The 22074-nt window shown below is 28.6% G+C and overlaps 1 protein-coding gene across 2 annotated transcripts; it reads right to left on the bottom strand.

The window, feature by feature from the left end:
* Window positions 1-1357: 1357 nt before the first annotated feature.
* On the bottom strand, window positions 1358-17841 carry LOC107445113 (uncharacterized). 2 transcript variants are annotated; one of them, XM_016059451.5, is made up of 9 exons: window positions 17725-17841; window positions 11168-11688; window positions 10265-10380; window positions 9584-9817; window positions 7301-7411; window positions 6225-6260; window positions 5799-5849; window positions 4394-4501; window positions 1358-2182 (listed from the first exon to the last, which is right to left on the bottom strand). In XM_016059451.5, exons 2-9 carry the CDS (start codon window positions 11658-11660, stop codon window positions 1955-1957), a joined length of 1377 nt encoding a protein of 458 aa, XP_015914937.1. In that variant the 5' UTR covers window positions 11661-11688; window positions 17725-17841; the 3' UTR covers window positions 1358-1954. The 2 variants fall into 2 exon arrangements, with proteins under 2 accessions (XP_015914937.1, XP_015914938.1); XM_016059452.5 differs by having other exon boundaries at window positions 17391-17733.
* Window positions 17842-22074: the final 4233 nt, after the last annotated feature.

Here is a 22074-nt window from a genome sequence, read left to right as displayed (position 1 = left end):
GATAAAAGTGATTAAATACTATTACAAATAAACATAACTTTTAATACGTATATGGACCCTGATTTCAACATTTACTAATGATAGTGAATTAAATAATAAGTATATAAAACAATAAATGCTCTGGAAATGCCATACTTATTAAATACAAAATAACATGAATTTAGCTAAATTCAGAAAATTAGTTTAGTAAAATTTTTTACAACAGCTTTGTTTCTAATTGAAAATTATAAATTACTATTCTATAGAAATTATACATAATAATTCTATTGAAAATAATATATATAATTCTATTAAAATTCATAAATTACTTAAATCTTATACAAATTTAAGCAAAAGATAGTTTCAGATCTAAAGCCTCAAAACCAAATCAAATTAAAATATTAATCATAAAATTTTCCTTTTGACAGTTAACAGTTTATTAAAAAAATATACTTGTTTTATAATATGTTTTAATATATTATACGTGTATATAATATGCTTTGGAGAAAAGACAAGCTACAATTTAACTCTTATTATTTTATAATTTAAGCTAGAAAATTTTAATTTTGAGACCTGCTCGCAAGAAAAACAAAAAAAAGCTAAATTAATATCATAACAAATGTTTAAATCATAGTCGCAATCATAAATAAGTACTCAAAACTTAAGAAAATACTGAATTTTTAAAAATAAATAAATAATAAAATCACCGGAAAAACATTAAAATTTTTTCATGCAAACATCAATTCATAAAATATTTTATGATTGACTTATAGCTTATTAGTATTGAAATTAGACCACATTAAAAACTTATTTTTTGTTTTGAAGAAAAAAAAGTTACAAATTAATTTTAATAATTTTAGCTAACATATTTTAATTTTGAGATCTGCTTTCAAGAAAAACAAAAAAAGCTATATTAATATCATCACAAATGTTTAAATCATAGTTATAATCATAAATAAGTATTCAAAACCTAAGAAAACAATGCATTTCGTTTTTCAAAAATAAATAATAGAAAAATCACCGAGGTAAACATTAAAAAATTTTCCTGCAAGCATCAATTCATAAAAATTCATGATTTACTTATTTGTATTGAAAGTAAACCACATTGCTTAAAAAAATTTTCTTATTATACAAATCATTTGCTTTTATCATTTTACAAAGAGAGTTTCAGAATAACTTGCACAGGTATTTAAGATATAATAGAATTTTTATTTATAAAAAACCCTAATTTAATTAAAATCAGATCTTTTCTTATTAACAATAAATAGCTGTACATACTATAACATGTATATTATACAAATATAAATATTTATTCAAATCATTATGTTTGCAAAGATCACCACTTCCTATGAGTAAAGTTCCTTGCAAACCCCAGAAGTTTTAAATGTATAAAATCACATTTCAATTGATATGGACGGTTTTATTGTAACAGCAATAAATATTTTTATTCATTATAAAATAACATGATTTTAAAAAAGTGTTTAATACAATAGCAATATTTTCTGATTTAAAGTGTAACAGCTTTAAATTTTTCAAATGTATAAATATATTTAAATAGATAGTATCACAATTATATTTAAAATTATAAAATACTGATCATACCTATGAACATGTTTCAGAAAATGCACCGGTTAAAATTGCACCATGAATAATGACAACAATTTGCAGAGGTATTGTATATTCACAGTAAAAAACACTTAAGTACCTCCAAAAATCAATCTTCATAAAAAATTTTGATTGAATTATTAATGTCATATACAAAAATATAACTCCAAGTCATAAAAGCAATTATTTTCACCCGACATTCATTCGAATGAATAATGTACATCTACGTTCCATTTAACAAATAACTTCAATTTGTTATAAGACTATGCTGATAATATTGGTGAATATTTTTTTTTTAAAAATGGAACATGCACACGTATTAAAAATAACGAATATTACTTTTAAATATAAATAATAGAAATTAGAAGTACTATGAGCAGAGGTCTCTAATACTGCATTTCGTCGTAGGTTTAAAACGAAGATGCTCTTCGATAAATTGGCAGGGACATCTTGCAGAATCACAATGTCGGGGTGGCGTCGGAGGTCCAGTTTCAACTGTACCATCAGGATGTAAAGGCAATCTTAAATCTAAACGTTTTCTGACAAATTCTTTAACCCAACGCTGACTGTATCGCAAGAGAAGTTTTTCAGCATATTTCTATTAAATAAAATGAAACATTATGTAGTAATAAAAAGTTAACAGAAAAAAATTACATTGAAATTAAAATCCCATTAATGGATTATTGGCAACAGTCCAGTTCCTTAATTAATCCTTAGTAATGATCTGATGATAGTAAAGGAGCTTTGGTGCATTACGCTAGCACAATTTAGATTGCAGAAGCAGTTAGTGGTATTATTGGGATGTCTGTACACCATGTTCATGAGAATTTTATGCAAAAAAAATTTTAATTTATACTTTTTCATTATTTATGTTTTTCTTTTAATATTTTTTGTACATACAAACATTTAATGATGTAATATTATTAGACAGCACAATTCTTTTCCAAAAAGGAAGAAAATAAAAGGTTCCTAGAATTAAATTAGGAGAAATAATGCTTGATAGTTTTTAAAACTTTTATGAGTGTTTTCCTAAAAATTTAAAGCAATAATATGATGCGATTTATAGTTTTGAGTGAGTAATTTAAAACTACATGTCTCTCAGTTTTGAAATTTCTTAAAATCTTATTTTAATTATCCGTCAAATCAGCTTATTATCCCGCAAATCTGTTTATAACAGTTTCAACGGATTTGCAAGATGATAAAAAATTCTTTTAACTTTAATTGCATAAAAATAAAGATTCTTATCAAAAATTTAAAAACAAGTAACTGTATACTATTTAATTACTTATCAAAAAATTTTTATTGCAGAATTGTTAAAGCATAATTTTGTCACAAAAAATTAATGGAGAATCTAAAATACAGCACACTTTATATATGAAATTGTGATTGGGTGGTGCCTTGTATTTTACATACATCAAAAGATACTACCAAATAAAGTAAATAGCCATTATTGGTTTATGAATCTAAATACAGCAAACTTTATATATGAAATTGTGAGTGGGTGGTGCCTTGTATTTTACATATATCAAAAGATATTACCAAATAAAGTAAATAGCCATTATTAGTTTATGAATCTAAATACAGCACACTTTATATATGAAATTGTGAGTGGGTGGTGCCTTGTATTTTACATATATCAAAAGATACTACCAAATAAAGTAAATAGCCATTATTAGTTTATGAATCTAAATACAGCACACTTTATACATGAAATTGTCAGTGGGTGATGCCTTGTATTTCACATATATCAAAAGATACTACCAAATAAAGTAAATAGCCATTATTAGTTTATGAATCTAAATATAGCACACTTTATATATGAAATTGTGAGTGGGTGGTGCCTCGTATTTTACATACATCAAAAGATACTACCAAATAAAGTAAATACCCATCATCAGTTTGAATAAAATTTGTTATTTTCCAGGTTTTGGCCAAAAATTGCATTATTCCCAGACAATTCCCCAACTTTCTTTTCTCCAAAATCAAATTCCCTGATCATTCAAGGTTTTCCATACTATGTGGAAACCCTGAGTAAAAAATAAAATGTATTGAACTAAAAAAAAACTAAAGTAAACTAGAAATTCGAACAGAAAGCTTTCACCACATTCATCTATAACAAGAGTATAACAGTTTTATCATATCAGACCAAGATGTCAGAGCTAATAAAAATTTTAGGAAATTCTTCAGTTGAAGATATACAGTTTAACTCTTATATTCCTTGGTCCTATAATAGATAATCCACTACACTTCACAAAAATCAGCTTTAAAGAAGTTGAATAGTTCTGAAAAATGTTAGGTTCTGATCTTTTAATTTAATCTCTCATGAGCTTGTGGCACTGCAATGATTTCTAGTTTAAGTCAGTCATTAAAATATTTTGTTTTAAATGAATTTTACAGCATAACACTACCATATCTGTACATACAATGTTGGTGACGTTACATTATGGTAGATTTCAAACTACTAAAAATTCATCCAAAAAATTAAATTTTTAGCGAGGAGGATTGAATGTTACTCTAAGTCGTAGAAGACAAAGATTTATAGATAGTCTCAATATTTAAAGTTAAAGGGTATAAAATATAATTTCAAGATATCTAACATATCTAAACTCACCAATCATATTAGTAGAATTTTATTTTTTTAAAATTCCAATTTTTAAATACTATTATACACTGTTAATGAAATAATATTTGTAATTAATATTACTTTATTTACTGAAAGCTCAAAAACACTACATTAATTAAAGTATTCAGAACCTCTATATTTTGGAAATTGAATTATTTTACATTAGATAACTAGAGAGATACTCACTTCTTTTTGACTAACACGAGTGGAATTACTGCCAGTGATAATTATATCTGATCTATCAATATCCATTCTAGACTGATCAATATTAAGCTGCCCTCCATTAGCTGCAGTCTATGATAAATAAATAAAAATTAATAAAAAGAGCAATTTACAAGCAATTAACACTTCAATTTACCGCTAACACAGTCAAACCCATAGTGAACCTTCAAGGGACCAAAATTTCGGTTCACTATAACCGGGAGTTCACTATATCCGTTACGTAGGTAATTTCACTAATGGTTCCCAAACTCCTCCCTTTTATTACACTATATTCATATAAATGACTGAAAAATATTATGTAGTAGCAAAAAATGTGTTATTTTTCATCACTCTTCGTGTTGCATACAAATAAAAATTAGTAATCTTTTGCTGACGAGCAATACTCAACATCAGATATGGAAACACTTCCCGACTCTCAGATAATTTTTCCTGAATTTCTATTCCGTTTTTTAAACCTGTCTAACCTGCCATTCAAGCACATAAAAGTAGTTTCTATCGGTATATGTATTTACTTTGAAGTAGAAATTTCAAAATTATTACAAAGAAAATGGGGGGTGGGGGGAAATCAGTCGAAGACTGAAAAAAGTTCATTATATCCAACTTCCTCACTTTTTTGGTTCACTATATCCACTAAAAATAACATTATACGTGTATAGCAAGGCACGGGACCGAGCATTTCGTTCACTATATCCGGGAGTTCACTATAGCGGGGTTTGACTGTATAGTTTTTTCTTACAGTAGCAGAGCCTCTATATAGAAATTCAACACAATGAAAAATTTAAAACATTTATCTGCCGAATGTGTAGTAAAATATTTATTTTTAAATGTCAATGAGCAAGTTTTAAAAGGCAAGAATATTTAACTAAAAAATAATAATATAATACATAATTAATTAACTGCACAACGAAAAAGTACTTAAATTTAATTAACGGAAACTTAATTAGAGACGATGAAAACTTAACTTATAAAGAAGAAAGGCAAGATGTTAATGTAGAGGAAATAAAAAATTTTAAGTTTGACTTAATTTTGTCAAAAAATTTTTTGTAATGTTTGGTATATTTTTCTTGGCAAGACCAAAATAAATATGTGGTGTTTACCACCATACCATGCTTTCTGAAAATCAGGTACTTTACTACAACCAACAAAAACCAAATTATGGTACTGACAAACTTAAAATATACCAGTAAAACATGATACAGCAGTTAAAATAATTATTTTTTCAGTACCAAATAGAGAAATTTTAGAAAGAGATAAGAGAAATATTGAAGAAGTTAATGCCACAAATAGAAAATCATCAAAAGAAAAAAAAATATTATTGCATTTAAGAGTACTGAAATTTTTTTTAGAAATTAATGGAAATAAAAAATACCTCTTGAACATTCAATTTTTCTTCATTTTCCAGCATGTCATTTAAATATTTCTGGAAAATAAAACAAATTTTTTATCTATTTATCTGCATTTTCATAGGCTTATCCATGTAATATGAATGAAAATAAACAAACTATAATAGGATATATTTATACTTTCAAAATTTAAATATATCCTATTTATCAATATCTCATAATTTCTATCCATATTTCAATGCTTACAAAAATGCTCAACACTCCTCAACAATAAAAAAAAAGTATAATAATTTTATTGTAATAAAAAATTTTAAAACTCATCCTCAACTGAAAATGTGCAACTAAGATACAGTTTTAGTACTGATTAACTTTCAAATATAAAAAAACAAAACTACACAATAAATGAAGAAGAAATTCAAAACTATGAGAAAAAAAATAAAAACTATACTTACAATGCAATAAGTAGTATCAAAATATACAAAAATGAGCTAAAAGCCGTCAAGGAAACACATTTATAACTGCAGAAATATCACAAATATACATCACAATATATTATTTCCTTAAAAATACTTATAATTGACAAATGCTATTTTGAGCATCCACAGCTGCTAGAAATTTTTGAATCTCTTTCACATGTTTTTATCACAAATTTCAAAATGTCTGCAATAGTATATTAACAGAAATACACAAGTAGAGATATGTGTTAATGGATTCTAGCCATCTGCAGGCAATTATATTTATAATTATAAAACTAGTAGTGACATATTTATAAGCCATACTTTTTACAAAGGTTACATTTTTACATCTAACTGCTCTCTCGTATTGTTTCCAGATAGGTACTTTACACAATTATAAAATTTTCACTCAGATAATGGCACAATACCTAGAAACATCTTAATGGTTACAAAGTAAGAGAGGTGTTTTTTCCCCAAAAGCACTTTCCAGAACAATTTGAAAATGTGGCTAATCATTATATTGCTACTATCTAAGAATACAGCTTGAAATGAAACTTTCTAGGCTTGTAACTGTCAAAGTGTTAAATTCTTTGAAAAAATTTAAAACAATCATTTCATTTTGAAGTATATTTTTCCCTTGTGGACTATGAAACTTTATATAACTTATATAAGTCAAATTGATTTGATACTAACAAGTACAGAAGGACAAGTCAGTCTATTTTGTAAACAGGCTAGTAGGTCTTACATAATTTCCCATTCATGCTATTTAACTATTAATATCATTAAATGACTTTTTTTATACAACACATATGATTAATAAACAAATCAAAACTAAAACTTTCATACTAGTTTTTTTTTAAGGCGGGGGTGCTCATCTTCTTACTTTTACTTTTTTACTCTTTCATGTGTTTAGAATCACCACCCAAGAACATGGTTTTTATCATTAAGCACGTTTGACAGTTACGTTGAGAGTTACAGATATTTAATGAAATAGATTTAAGCACAAATAAAGGGTAATAAATTAAAAATTAGATGCAAATTAAGTGAAATTAAAATTTTAAAAAAAAGGATACATTCACTTTGTGGCAGGATATTTTTCCTCTGTCATCCAGGCCAACCATTATTCTATGCTTATAGAATAATGAATTAACACTAGCCATACACTGTTCCAACATACGATATAGCTAAAAATTATAGAATAAGATATAGAGTAAGACAAATTCAATTTTTAAATACAATTCTTTATTATAAAAACCTTCATCCCCCAATTTTTGTTCAAAACTTTGTACCTTAATAGTACCTTATAAGTATAGTTCTTAAGTTCCTGAAAAGGAGTTTTCTCTAGGGGTGCCACACACACACACACACAAAATTATTCATTTAAATATTTATTCAGATCAGTATCACATGCTAATTTTAACTGATGTATAAGCTTTCTAAAAACAATTTCAATCATTCAGTTAAAAGCTACTAAATCAACACTTTAAAAATATTTCATTATCACTAATTTCATAAAACTATTTAAAAAAAATTAAAAAAAACATATTACTTATTAAAATTTTCTAAATGATAATGCTGTTATTCTAATTCACTAATGTTATTCCAATTTATTGCAAAAAAAAAAAAGAAAATTAAAACATTTTAATATATTTTTAATTATTCTTGCGAAATTATACAACAGCTAAATATTTATATTTTATTTCATTGCAAAAAATAAAACTTTGAATTACTTCAAATTATCAACAATTTCTTTAAATCATATTATTGAATGATTAAAATCTGAAGCAACAGAATTAAGTTATTTAATAAAAATAAAAGATGAATAAAATTAAAGGCAAACAATAGGAAAATATAAATTCAAAAGTAAAATTATTAAATTTATTCTAAGTTTACGTTAAAGTTATGTCAGTTTAAAATAACTATTACAAATCAAACAACATGAAAATCATAATGTGTGAAGAAACCATGAAATTTCAATAATTCAAGCGATATTCCTGTATTATGTCAAGTGACAAACCTAATATATATGGTATTCCAGGTAAATGCAAGCACATTCTTCTGCAATTAACATCTGAACAGGAAATAATACATACCATTTGAAACTTGATTTTATACACTAATATTAACAAATTAATAGCCATGGTATGAGACTATTACAACATAACAAGAAGGTATATCAAAAAATCTGTATACCCTGAATAGCAAATTCACAAAAGTGATACATAAAAGTCTAAATTAATCCTTTTGTGACAGGAAGAGCAAACGGGCGCTCATCGCTGAGGCCGGTAGTCTCTCTCGCGAGTGTCTGTCAAGGGACGGAGGGTTTTTTGCTGTTAAGCCTAAATCCATGAAATTACTTAAATATAAACGCATTGCTTAATAATGTTCTGTAGAGTACCTAAATGGCATATGCTTTATATATTTCTATAAATACTTTATTTACTTAAGTTATTTATTGTTTAAATATATATTTTACACATTTTATTTTCATTATGTACTTACCATTTAATAACTTTTAACATTATGTATCTGAAAACTAAATATACGACTTAAAATTCCTTCTTCGTATGAAAAATGTGAAAACACTAACATTCAACTAAAAACTGGACCGCAAATCGAAATATCCAACGCTGTAGCGGACAAAATAAAACCTCCCCTGTTTACAGTAAAGAAATACCATGTGCGAATTTAAAGAGCCGTCATAAAGCAAAGCATGCCATTCGGAAACATTCCTTTCTCCTTCATTCCCTCCCCCTAAAAACCATGTGCATGTGAGTCACACTACTCTCATTTTGAGTAGAGTGTCAAATCTACATTTATCTGAAACCATATGGACATACAATGCCATCTTCTAGCAAAAATATTATTTTTTTAAACGTTCCAGGACACTGGCACTAATGGGTGACGTTCGGGAGTGAACGAGAAAACGCTCTTGCATGCTGGCGTGTTGGCCGGGAAGTGTGATTGTCGGTGCAAAAGGGTTAATGAATGAGAAAAGGTAACGCAAAATATGTATAATTATGAAAATATTTTTTCTCCAAGAAATGTGAACATAACTTTTTGTTTACAAAATTCAACTAATTTCTCAACAAAAAAAACAAATAGACAGTCTTTCTTCTTTAAAAAAAAATTTTTCCACACAATTATTATTATTATACAATATATTAATTGAAAACTGTGAATTGGATATTAAAAGTTCAATGCGGTTATTTAAAAAGATAATCCATCGGGACTGCCAAAATAAGATTAATGGAACTTTGGCAAACTAATTTGCTAAAATTATTGTGCTAAATTGGCAACAACAAAAAAATTGAATAAAAACATACAACAAACCTATACTAAATATTATAACTAACCTTTAGTTTAATCCACATACAAACGAATATTCCAACCGCATTCACAATGAGCCAGACTAAACCTCCTCCAAACAAAGCCAATCCTCTGATGCCAGAAAACAAAAGGGAAAGAAGAATGACAAAACCCAACATGATCCATAATATAAGGACTCTCTTATAACACACATTGTAGACATTGAAACGGACATCATTGACAAGGACCTGCATTGCTGTCACATAATCTTCAACAGTTAGCTATAGAGAGAATTATGCATCAGTTTCGACAGCCACAAGTGTATTACCGGTTTAAATCGGATTAAATCAAAGTGTCAATTAAAAATCAGTAAATTAAATTAATATATCAAATAGGTAATCATCAAAATGCAAAAATTCCGAGTCTTTATTAAGCTAGAGTAATTCCTTAATACAGTTATAACTCTTTGGTAAATGCAGAGCTATTATTAAACATACAATAACTAAAAATAAGTGCCTACTAAAATAAAAATTTTAATATGAGTAAATAATTTTTCAAATATGAAAATCAACAATTTATACGAAATTAAAATATATATATACAGTAAATTTTGTCCTACTAGATGATTTATCTACAAAAAGATAAATGAAATAAGGGTTATCAATAATAGCTTACATAATCATAATGCATCTAATTAATCTATCATAAAGCATTAATGCAAAACTCACAGTCAAACCTTGAGCCATAAGTTCTTCAGGAACTAACTCTGGCTTGAATTGTGCTTTTGTAACCCAAGGGCACTTTTTATTTACTGGTAGCAAATCCACAATAAAATCACCATTACCTGCAATATAATAAATAATATGCAAGATCATTATAAACGAAAACACAACACTTTTTTTTATAAAGAAAACACAATTGTTAACATTTATGTGATATATGTTTATTTTGACATCTACCATACTTAATTACAGATGCCACAAGGATTATTAGGAGTAAGAGCCATGTAAACACTTTTGTGATAATATGTTTAGATATTAGATTTATCATATTTAATTTTTCTATGATGCTGTAATCAGTAATAACAATGCAACTAATAACGTGCATTTTTCGTGACTGATTCAATGTAAAAAAGAATTAAAAATACTGCCTCTTCTAAAGAAACAAGGGTTTTTAAGAATCGCCTATTGTCCTTTCCAGATTATGAAAATGAACATTTAAAGGTGCATTTTTTAAAAATAATAAAGTATTAATTTTGAAAAAAATTTAAAATAACTTTAAAAATTTTTTAATATTCCATTCAAAAAAAAGCGATACTCATAAAATTTTAACCAGTTGAGAATAATCCTAACAAAGTAAATATTTGTAATGGTAATCAGAATTAAACATATAAACACAGATAATTTTACCAGTGTGTAATTATTATTTAAACAGTCAATTAATTTATTTTAAAATAGAATATGAATAAATAGGCAGTGTTAAGGGATAGCAGTTAATATTTACAAAAAGGGTGCAATTATTGAGATCAAAGAACAAGTAGGATGGGCTGCCCTTCTAGAACGCTTAGGGAAAACACTGGTATAGCACTGGTGTAACTATGCATAAAAACAGCATAAACAAAATGAACTTACGGAAGCCCTGTCTGATTTCATGATTGCATGTTCTCGGATGAGATACGTTTTCCGATAAAGGAATATTTTGCATTGTGTGTCCATTATCACCAACAAAATCTGGAGGACAAGAACTACGAGTTGAGGGTAAAATTTCAGAAGTAGTTTTTCTCAGTTGTCTTGGGGCAGGGGGAGGAGGAATCGCCCCTTTAGGTGAGTTTCTACCAGGAAGAAAATTAGAATGAGGAGGAGAAGATCTGTCGAGTCCGACTTTCGCTTCATGTAAAACTTCAGAATCAATAGAAGTTAATGATTCATTCAAAGAATGTGACGTATTATGGACAGTGTCTACTTGGATAGTTTGAGTCGGAACAATGGTAGCAACTGAATTTTCAGTTTTTTCCTCCTCTTCAAATCTAATCCAAGATTGTTCTGGAGATCTGCCCCTTGGGGCAGGATCTGTATCAAATGGGTTGCTTGTGTCACGAGATAGATTCGTTGAGGGAGATTCCATTTTTTGAGAACAGAGACACAGCACCTACCTAAATTCAAAAATAAACAAATGAAATAAATCAGTTCAAATAATAGAATAATTTACAGTGCCTAAAGTTTCTAGAATATAATGTTAAAATTTTAATTTATATTTCAGGGGTCTGTTCAGAAGAAATTTGGGTCTGTTAACAGACCCTTCACAAAATATCTTTTCATAAAAACGGACCCTTCACAATATATTTTAACTTAAAAACAGACCCTTCACAATATATTTTAACTAAAAAACGGACCCTTCACAAAATGATTTTTCTTTTAATTGGACCCTTCACAAATTTGTTTATCTTCATTATTGTTTTGTTAATTGAATAAACCCTTCCCAGGGCAGAAAACAAGAGAGATGGATATAAACAAATTAAGTTTCATCTTCGGCATACGATTCTTTCATTATTTGTCCGAAATGAATATTCTGCGCTCAGCAGTATAGGCTAAATACCAAATATTTGTAAGTTGCATCTCTAATTTAAAAGCAGCAAATGCTGTTTATTTTTGAAAATTTAATTTTTTTTTATTATAATTTTACAGTGCTGAGCATACTCTTGTAGCTATTTACAATTTAAAAACTCATTGAAAAAGTTTTTTGCAATAAACAGACCCTATTTGCATAAATTCATAAAAGCAGGACCCTGGTTGAAAGAATGTGAGTAATTTTTTCACAAAAATAGGACCTTTCACAAAATGTTTGGACAGACCCCTGTATTTAAATTGTATAACAATCGGATTGGCAAGAAAGTTTATGCTGCTTTTCAATAAAAATTGAAAAACAAATAATAAATTTCGATAAAAAGTATACGAATGCCACTTCGTTCCACAACTTTTCTACATCATTCAAATACTTTTAAATTATGCCCTTCTCTAAACTCAAGGGTTTTCCAGAAAAAATATTTAATGTATGAAATTTACCATAACCAAACAGCTTTTATTACAATAAAAAAAGAATTGCAACAGCTAAAAGCTTTAAAATTGTTTAAGTAACAAAAAATTTGAAATATAATATTTTAATTTCATGTGAGGTTAATATTAAATATTGTTACTGTCATATAATTTATTCAAGTTATTTTAAAATTTTTGCTTGAACAACCTAATATTTATTAAAAATATATCAGGATATTTCTGCACTGGCTCAGCCAGTGGCGTAGTTTTGATGAATGTTCGGGGGGGGGGGGTTATCTACTTTTGACACACACATACAAATTATATATATATATATATATATATATATATATATATATATATATATATATATATATATATATATATATATATATATATATATCTTCCTATCAGGCAATATCCCGTTTCAATAAATTATAAGATGCATATAAAGCAAAATCATTAAAATATATAAATATTATCAAGTACTAGTATATGGTACATATATTTTAGCAAATAAATTGATAGGTGTTACAAAAAGATGTTTCGATGTTTAGATTCTGAAAAGATGTTAATAACATTATTTATATCTACTTCAATTTCCCGATGTATGCTTAAATGAGCCAGTCCGTTCAAACGAGTTTCTTTTGTGGAGTTTCTCAAATATGATTTAATTCTTTTCAAAGTCGAAAAGCTGCGTTCTACACTGGCAACAGTGACAGGTAAGGTAGCTCCTATTTTTAAGATGTTGTAGACGTGTGGAAATAAAAGTTCATCACAGAAGTTTATTGCGTCTATAAATGAATGGGGCCTTTCTGCGTCTGAAGGTTGAGTACAACGTTGCTTCCACAGTAAAACTTCCTTAACAATAATATTAGCAGCTGCAACGTCTGATATGTCCGGCCATGTCGTTAAAATTTCTTCCAAACACCCTTCAATTTGTTTTTCACTCAATTTTACTACTGAAACGGGTAAAATGTTTTGAATACTTGTGAGTACTTTTCGATGGGCAGCAAATCTTATATTTAATTGGCAAATAATGTGGTCTAAAGCAGGAATAAATATCAATTTCCTGTAATAATCTTCGGGAGAACATGCAGGATAATTTCCTCTATTCCTCTGTTTTGCTGAAAGGCGGGGAATTTTGAGCTCTTCTCCAACTTCGTCAGCAAATTCAGTCGCATTTTCAAATAAAGATTTCAATTTTGATTCGGCGTTTTCACGTGCACTCTTAAACAGGTTTATTAAATCATCTGCCATATCCACAGCGGATACTAAATCAACCTTTACTCCTTGTAAGTATGTTGATAGCCTGTGAGTAAAGGAAAAAAGCTCATGGATCACTATCAAAGAAATAATAAAATTCCCACCTTTTAAAGACTGTAACAAAATGTACGCTTTCTTTGAAGACTCGTTGTCTCCTGATTCCTGAATTTTTTCCAGAGAGTAAAATATTGGAATAAAAAGTTCTTTGAACGTAATAACTGCATCAAGCCTTTCTGTCCACCTCGTCTCACACAATTTCGTTAAACGTTGCTTTTTAACCTCATTATTTATTTCATTAATTTCATTTCGTAAAATGGCTTCCCTTTTGCATGAATGCCTGAAAAAGTAAATCACTTCTTTTATAACGCCTACGGCATTCCTCAAATAGGAATTAGCACATGTATCGCTTAAGGCTAAGTTAAGAGAATGGCTTGCACAATGAACGTATAAAGCTTGTGGATACATCTCCTTAATACGAGCTGCACACCCTTGCAACTTTCCGCTCATTGAAGACGCGCCATCATATCCTTGACCTTTTAAAAACTTCAAATTTAAATTTAATTCTTTGCAAGTATTGATTAATTTATTTGATAATCCTCTTTCAGTGACGTCATCAACTTACACAAAAGTCAAAAAGTCTTCTCTCAAAACTAGTCCTTGCTCGGTTTTTTCTAAATATCGGGCACACAGTGATAATTGTTCAACCCCGCTAACGTCTGGAGTTTCATCAGCTAATATGCTGAAGCATTCAGACTTGTTGATCTTAACAACAAGCTCTTTTAAAATAGTCCTTCCACAAATTTCAATGAGCTCATTTTGGATTTGAGGACTTACGTAGCGGCTTTTAGAAGCGGCTTCCTTTCGAGCAAAATGCTGCCTTAGACTTTCATCCCCCGCTGCCATTCGAAAGCGCAGTAGAGATCTAAAATTTCCATCATTGTGGCATGGAGCTTTCATCGTTATCGGTCCGGAGTCACAATGACCACGGCAAGCTAATTCTTGTTTGCCTATTAAAATTATAGTTTCGATGATTGATGTTAACACTTTTCTATTTTCTTTAATTGTGACTTGTTTCGCAGTGTCAAGTTGAAGATGTACGTTAGGAATTTTATTTTCATTAATGCTTATAAAATGTTGCCCAGACACGCATGCATTTTTGTGATAGTCTAAATTTTGATGATAATTAAACTTCTCTTTAGCGTTTTTCCATTTATTAAAAGGCTTTTTCAAAAGAGAATTTGGCACTGTATGGCTCCCCTTACCTACTTCTTCACTACAGAAGAAAAAACAATATCGACAAAATGCACCGTCCAAATTTCCTGAATATTCTAACCAAGGGAATTCTAACAGCCATTTTCTTTGAAATTTTAATTTTCTTTTTCCACTAGTAGGAAACTTAAATGATTCATTTGGCATACAACGATTTTTTAAAATTTCCCATTTTTCTTCATCAGTGTATTTTTTACTATGCTCTAAACGCGAAATATCTTTTAACATCGGATCACTTCCACTTTCGATAACTGATTCATTTAAAACTGCAATGAAAATTATGTTTTTAATAAAAATGTGAAACAAAGGAAAGTTTTAAAAATTAAAGCAAATTTGAAACTTGAAAATATAAAAAAAACTTTCAGTATTGAATAAGAAAAGCCGTTCATACGATTCGCATTTAAAATTGCTAACAAAGTAAAGAATCACCTCAAAAACGAAATGGGCAAAGCTGTTAGAAACGGAAGAAAAGAAGCACTATTTATGTATACGTTTGAAAATAAAAAAAAAAACGATTTGTAACGCTTATAATTTGGAAAAAATATTTGATGGGTAAAAAAAATGTTTATAATTTTGTTTCAACTCGATATTTAAGTGTATAATTGAAGGAATCTAGAATAGAACTATACATATTTATAAGAATAATTGAAATGTAAAAAAAAAATATTCTGAAAGATAATTCTTTCAAATATGTAAATGTTTATTATATACGATTATTCAATTATTTTATATCTTTCGGCATGTCCAATATGAAATAATTTTAAATCAAGCAAATAGAACAGAATCAAGTGTAATAAAATAATTTAAAGTCAACAAAAAAAATATTATTTTTATTTTGCTTTTCTTTATGCTGAGGAAATTAAAATTTATAATAATGAAAATTCTCTTTTCAAGAAAATACGCTATTAGCAAAAATCAGAAGAAAGTTAAACTGGAATAATAAAATTTGACAAAAAAATATTGCTTACCTGCTGTTTTTGAGTTATTTCCTGAACTCGAACAACATTCCATATTAGTGAAACAATCGTTTATCGAAACGGAGTCAATATCTTTGTCATTATTTGTTTCAATTCTTGGCCTTTTAATTAGCCAACGATCCATGATTATAATCGAAAGAATCAATCACTAACATAAACTAAAATTCTTTTTTCCCATATCTTTTATTTTTACCCCCTAACGCTGGAGATTGGTTGAGACAGCGGCCTTGAAATTGATCTCGTCAGCAATATTACTCGCGTGGTCACGTGTAAAATGGAAAAGAAGCTAACAATTGTTTTTTGCACAGATGAAGAATATTGATACTATTTTTATATTTATTATTAATTTTTATTTTTATTATTAATTTTTATTTCTTTATTTAAAAAAACACTTGTAAATTAAATTGTATTTATTTTTATAGAGTTGTCCATTTTGATTAAACAAGTTACGAATAATTTCGGAGGGGGTTTTGTCCCCCAAACCCCCCCCCCCCCCAAAAAAACTACGCCACTGGGCTCAGCTACCATTGCCAAGGCATCAAAGAGTCTTTGTACTTGTAATTTTATTTCAGTAATACTTGCCTGAGGCGACTATTAGTTATACCTTTCTAATTTGAACCCGTAAATGACATTGTTCTTATCTTTCTTTTTAGCTTCAAATGTGCCACTACCTGGATTACGGCCAAAACTTGGCGATTTCTGTGGTGCAGATACAAAAAAGGTTATATTCTGAAATATTTTTTAAATTTGACGGCTCCTTTTACTTTGTGGATTTTTGTATACCTTTATAATTCATTACATTTTAATTCCTTATTTGCGAAACACAATTATGAATAATTTGTGCTAAATTTGAATTGAATTGATATAATATAATTGATGTACATGATCAATTATGAATAATTTATTCTTGCAGGGGAGAGAAAGTTAAGAAAATGTCTTCCTAGACTAAAACTGCATTTTTTTATAGATAATTTAAAGAGATATCCGGCTATTCATAACTAATAACCTGTCCTACACATTACTTGACAGAAAGCTTAACAATGCAGAAAAAATTTCTCAATTTAGTAATTATTATATTGATATTTTATAATGTTTACTTTCATCACAATAATTTCAAATTATAGTTGCAAACGAAGCTCGTAGCTACAATATCAGCCGCTCCAGCGAACTTGCGAAAATACATATAAATGTCAAACCCAAGTTTCAAGTAACAACACAAAATTCACATATCACATTGGAAAAGATAAAACTAAAATAATGAGATTACTTAACTAAAAGTATAAAATGAGTAATACAAAAAAAAAATTTACCTATGTAAGAAATGTTTATAATGAGCTTTAAAGCAATTGTACTTTTAACTTATGTACTAAACAGAATAATTATCTTTATTTAGCATGTTTTGTGTATAAGAATCACAGTACCAAAATGTAAACAAAGAATTTTTCACATTTAAGGAAAGTTTTATTTGTAAATTAACTTCATTTAACGCTATAAACTAAATAAATTACAGATAATAATGGAACTGTTCAGCAAATGTATTTCACTTTACTAAAATTGAACTACATGCTGAAAAACAATCTAAATTTTAGAGATCCACGTCAATGTCAAATGTAAAGAAAAAGTAAATAATATTTCGTAACTTACGTTGTTTTCGATGAATCGTCTACCAGCGACGATTTACAGTCCAGTTGCGGTTGCAGTCAGGACTGGGTGTGGTTAATAGTAATATAACTTCTGGCTGTTTATTTCTGCATTACTTAATTTCCAACAGAGAAACACAAAATTAAAATCAAAATAGGATATCCATAGACACCGTGAATATCCATAGACGACCAGGTTAAGACATACGAGGTTTATTGTAGGGCAAACCATGAGAAAACCACCATTAAACATAGAAGAGTACGTAGTAGTAGAAGTTCTTTCACATCGCTCTAGAGCTGCACAGTGGAAACATCCCTAAAGATGATCCGAAGACATGCCATAGCAATTTTGATCCTCTGCGGAGGGGATGGCACCCCCACTTCGGTAGCCCAACGACCTGCACACGAAGTCAAGCACTTTACGGTAGAACAGTTTAACGAGGACTAATACCGCACACCCTCGGTCCCTACGCAGACTGATCCAAGTGGTCACCCACCCGCACACTGACCGTAGCCAGTGATGCTTGACTTCGGTGATCTGCTGGGAACCGTGTCTTAACGATCAGTCCACTGCGGAACCAGTAGAATTCCGAAGTCAAGCATCAGTGGGTGGTCAGTTAGTTAGTGACCATGTTGATCAGCCTGCATTGGGACAGAGCATGCATGGTATCGGTCCTCGTTAATCTGTTCTACCATAAAGTGCTTGACTTTGCGTGCAGATTATCGGGCTGTCAAAACGTGCAGAGGATCAGTAGCTATTCTTACTGAAATTGTATTAGCATGTCCTAGGATCGCCCTCTGATATTTCCTAGATCGTCGCCTATAGCTCATTAAGCAGTCCTAGTACGACGTAAATAAAATACCATTCTAGTGTAAAATTAGAGGCTACACTGAAAAATAATTTTTACAAATAATATTGACGCAAAGAGATATTTTTATTAAAGTTTTTATACTCATTTTAGTTAGTTTGTTTTTTCTCTCATTTAATACCTTATATCTATGTTACTATATAACAATTTTTAAATGTCGGTTCACCTAAAAACTATTTTTCCACCAAGTAGATCGTATTTACTTAATCAATTTCTTCAAAATTCGATATTTTGCAAAAGATCCTCGGTTCTCGTTTAACTGTTCTACTATAAATACCGGTACGGTATAGGTAAAAAAAAACTTCTGTTCATTTAATTAATATAAATACGTACAGTCGGCAAAAAAAAAAAAAGATATCACCCTGAATAACTTTCGTTCTAATGATCGGATTTTCACGAACTAATTGTTAATCTTAATGGTTCCTGGGGGTGACCTCAAATATGCTAATTAATTAGTGCTAACTATTAATTAAGTTACGAAATCAGACACAAAAACGTACTTTCTCTGAATAAACATATATTTTTTCTTACATATTTGGATTCTTAACCTTCAAAATATAGGGGGTAGCCGCAATCTGGGAAATATGGTCCCCATAGTTTGGTCAGGAGAGCGATCCAAAGTTCGTACCCCTTAATGTTAATTTCACTTTTTACGTTTTTAGTCATATTTTAAAAACTAATAAAGCAATTCGAAGAAAATTTCACCCAGTCATAAAACTCATTTACCCAAAGATAATTTAACGAAAAAAATACTTTTTAATAATTGTTAATTATTTTTTATTATTTAATTAAATTAAGGATGAAAAATTTTTGAATTATAAGGTATGAATTTTTTTATTCGCGATCGCAACGAACTATAGGGGGCGTTGTTGTATGAGACGCATACCTGCGATTTCTATATGAACCGTCATTCAGTTACTCTGGAGACGTCTTTAATGTAGCGTGTAGCATTGTAACGTTCCTTTTTTAATGTGGCTTATTAAATTTAAAAAAGAAAAATGTTTGATATCCTTTCTTACACAACCGAAAACAAGATGGTATCTCTTTTTTTTTTAAAGAGGGAACATCCAAAACACATCTGAAAAATATTTGTAAATAAACAGAAAAAAATATGTATCTTCTTATTAGAGTTAAAACCTAATGCCTGAGAAATAGTTTTACTAAATTTAATGATATAACCTGAAAGGCCTATTTAAACTTTACATTCCATAGTTTTAAGAATCATATAATTTCAAACATTAAAATAAGCAAAACGTATACATAAGCTTCATAATTTTATGTAATTTAATTTTGTAAATAAAGTTTTTTGACAAGTAATTTTATCGAAAAATTTTAAGTTTTAATGAAAATCATTATTTAGAAACTGAAAAACATAAAGTAAAGAATGCTTACGGTACAAAACAAAAAAAAAAAAAAAAAACAATTCTAAAACTTCCTTATATTAAAATAAACAACTTTCATGTCTTTTCTTTTTTGATTCATAATCGGACGCAGAAAACTATCATCAAGAAAAAAACTACTTAAAAGTAAAATTTTTCATTTTATAAAAATTAACACTTACCTGCTTTATAAATCAGAAGAATTCTAAAATGATTTGTTCTTCGATTTTTGTTACCATTTTTTAGTGCTACGAAAATGCGCCTTTGGGATTTGCCAAAAATAGAACAAGATGCAATTTTATTTTTTCTGGAGTGAAATATTTTGCCCATTGTCCACCGAAATCCGATAAACTACTCTGATTTTAAATAAAGTGTTTCGTTTTATGATTTGTCACAAAAATTTTAGGTGTAGATTGGCGGCACTTAAAAACAGCCAAATCTGTAGCTGCTGTGGCGTTAATACATAAGAACCGAATTTTTATTCATACTTTTCTGAATCATATTACTTGAAACATTAGAATATGCAAGAAGTATACATAAACACATAATGTTATACCATTTACGTTTTGAAAAAAAGTATTTTGACAACAATTTTTATCAAAAAATTATAAACTATAAAACGGAAAATAAAGAATTCTTAGGATAAAAAACGATTTTAAGAATTCTTTACATTGAAATAAAAACTTTCATATAGTTTCTTTTCTTATTATTCTTCTAGTTCTTAATCAGATGTAAGAAACCATTCTGTAGAGAACTATCATCAAATAAGAAAAAAAAGTTTTACAAGCTAATTTTTTATTATAAAAATCATAACACTTACCTTCTTTATAAATCCGTAGAGTTCCAAATGAAATGTTCTTCGTTTGAAAGTTTTATTTTCAAATAATATATACATAGATTATCCCTTTATTACTTTTAGATAACATACCACACATCAAAATTTTATAATTGTAAGATCTCGATATGAATTTGAATATGTAACTTAAAAACAGAACAGCTGAATTCTAGTTGAAATTATCTATTCTTTCAAAACTATGAAAAACTTACCAAGAAAACGATAGAAAAATTTATTAATCATCAGCACAAATGACACTATTTCAAGTAATTTGGTTGATTCTTTATTGTTGTTTTCCGAATTATATAGATAAAGAAATATATACAGTTCTATAACAAAGAAGAATTCTATAACTATTGCAGTTCTTGACGTTCTGAATTCACATTTTTTATTGGAATGACGAGAGCAATGTTGACTTCATTTTAATTTGTAATGAATTGAAGACAGAAAAAATTATTTTACCGTAATATACACATCTGTAACAGCAAGTGATCATCAAATTGTAAGTTATGTTGTTGGTAATAGAAAGGTAAAAATTATTGAGAAATTGTTCTTCAAATGCTTGGCGTGTTCTGCTTCAATGTTTGGCATGTTCTGGTTAGTTTTTTCAAATTCTACAGCTGTTCCTTAGGGAAATTTTGATTTTTATTTGCTGCTAAGAAAATGGCGTCCGTCATGGCCGATGATTTTCATGGAACTAAATGAAAACGTGATAAATTAATGTCTGATATTTACAGGCTCCCGATAGAGGGCGTACTCAAGCGTTGCGATCGCGAATACCATATTAATCTACATATTTTTCAAGTGAAAAATCTAAAGTTTCAACTGTTTTTATTTATTAGAAGCTGAGAAAAATTAAAATTAATTATTTTTAAAAAAATAATTTGGCGACAATGAAGAAATGATTAAATGGAGCGATTAATATTAAAATGTGATAAACTTGCGAGGAACTTGACTTCGCGCGCTTAGCATAAAATTTCATTCATATTTTTTTCGCTAATAATCGTTTGCTTATCTTTTCATTTTTATTTTTTTAAGCTATAAAATACGATGTTTCTTCTTTAGTCGTCTAAAATTCTATTTGCAATTTAGTAAAGAAATTTGAATAAAACATTTTATTGAATAAAATACATTTTATTCAGAGAATGTGGAGTTTTATAAAAGCATGCTTCTGATAGAATATGATTATACAACAGATTGTGCTTCTTTAATGTGATTATTTTTTTTTCTCAATAACTGATAAAATTTCAATAATATACATACGAATGAAT

The sequence above is a fragment of the Parasteatoda tepidariorum genome, chromosome 1 (genome assembly GCF_982258835.1).
Source record: "Parasteatoda tepidariorum strain Cologne lab strain chromosome 1, Ptep-v5.0, whole genome shotgun sequence".
In the NCBI taxonomy this organism is placed as follows: Eukaryota; Metazoa; Arthropoda; class Arachnida; order Araneae; family Theridiidae; genus Parasteatoda; species Parasteatoda tepidariorum.
This window is presented reverse-complemented; position numbering and strand designations above follow the sequence as displayed.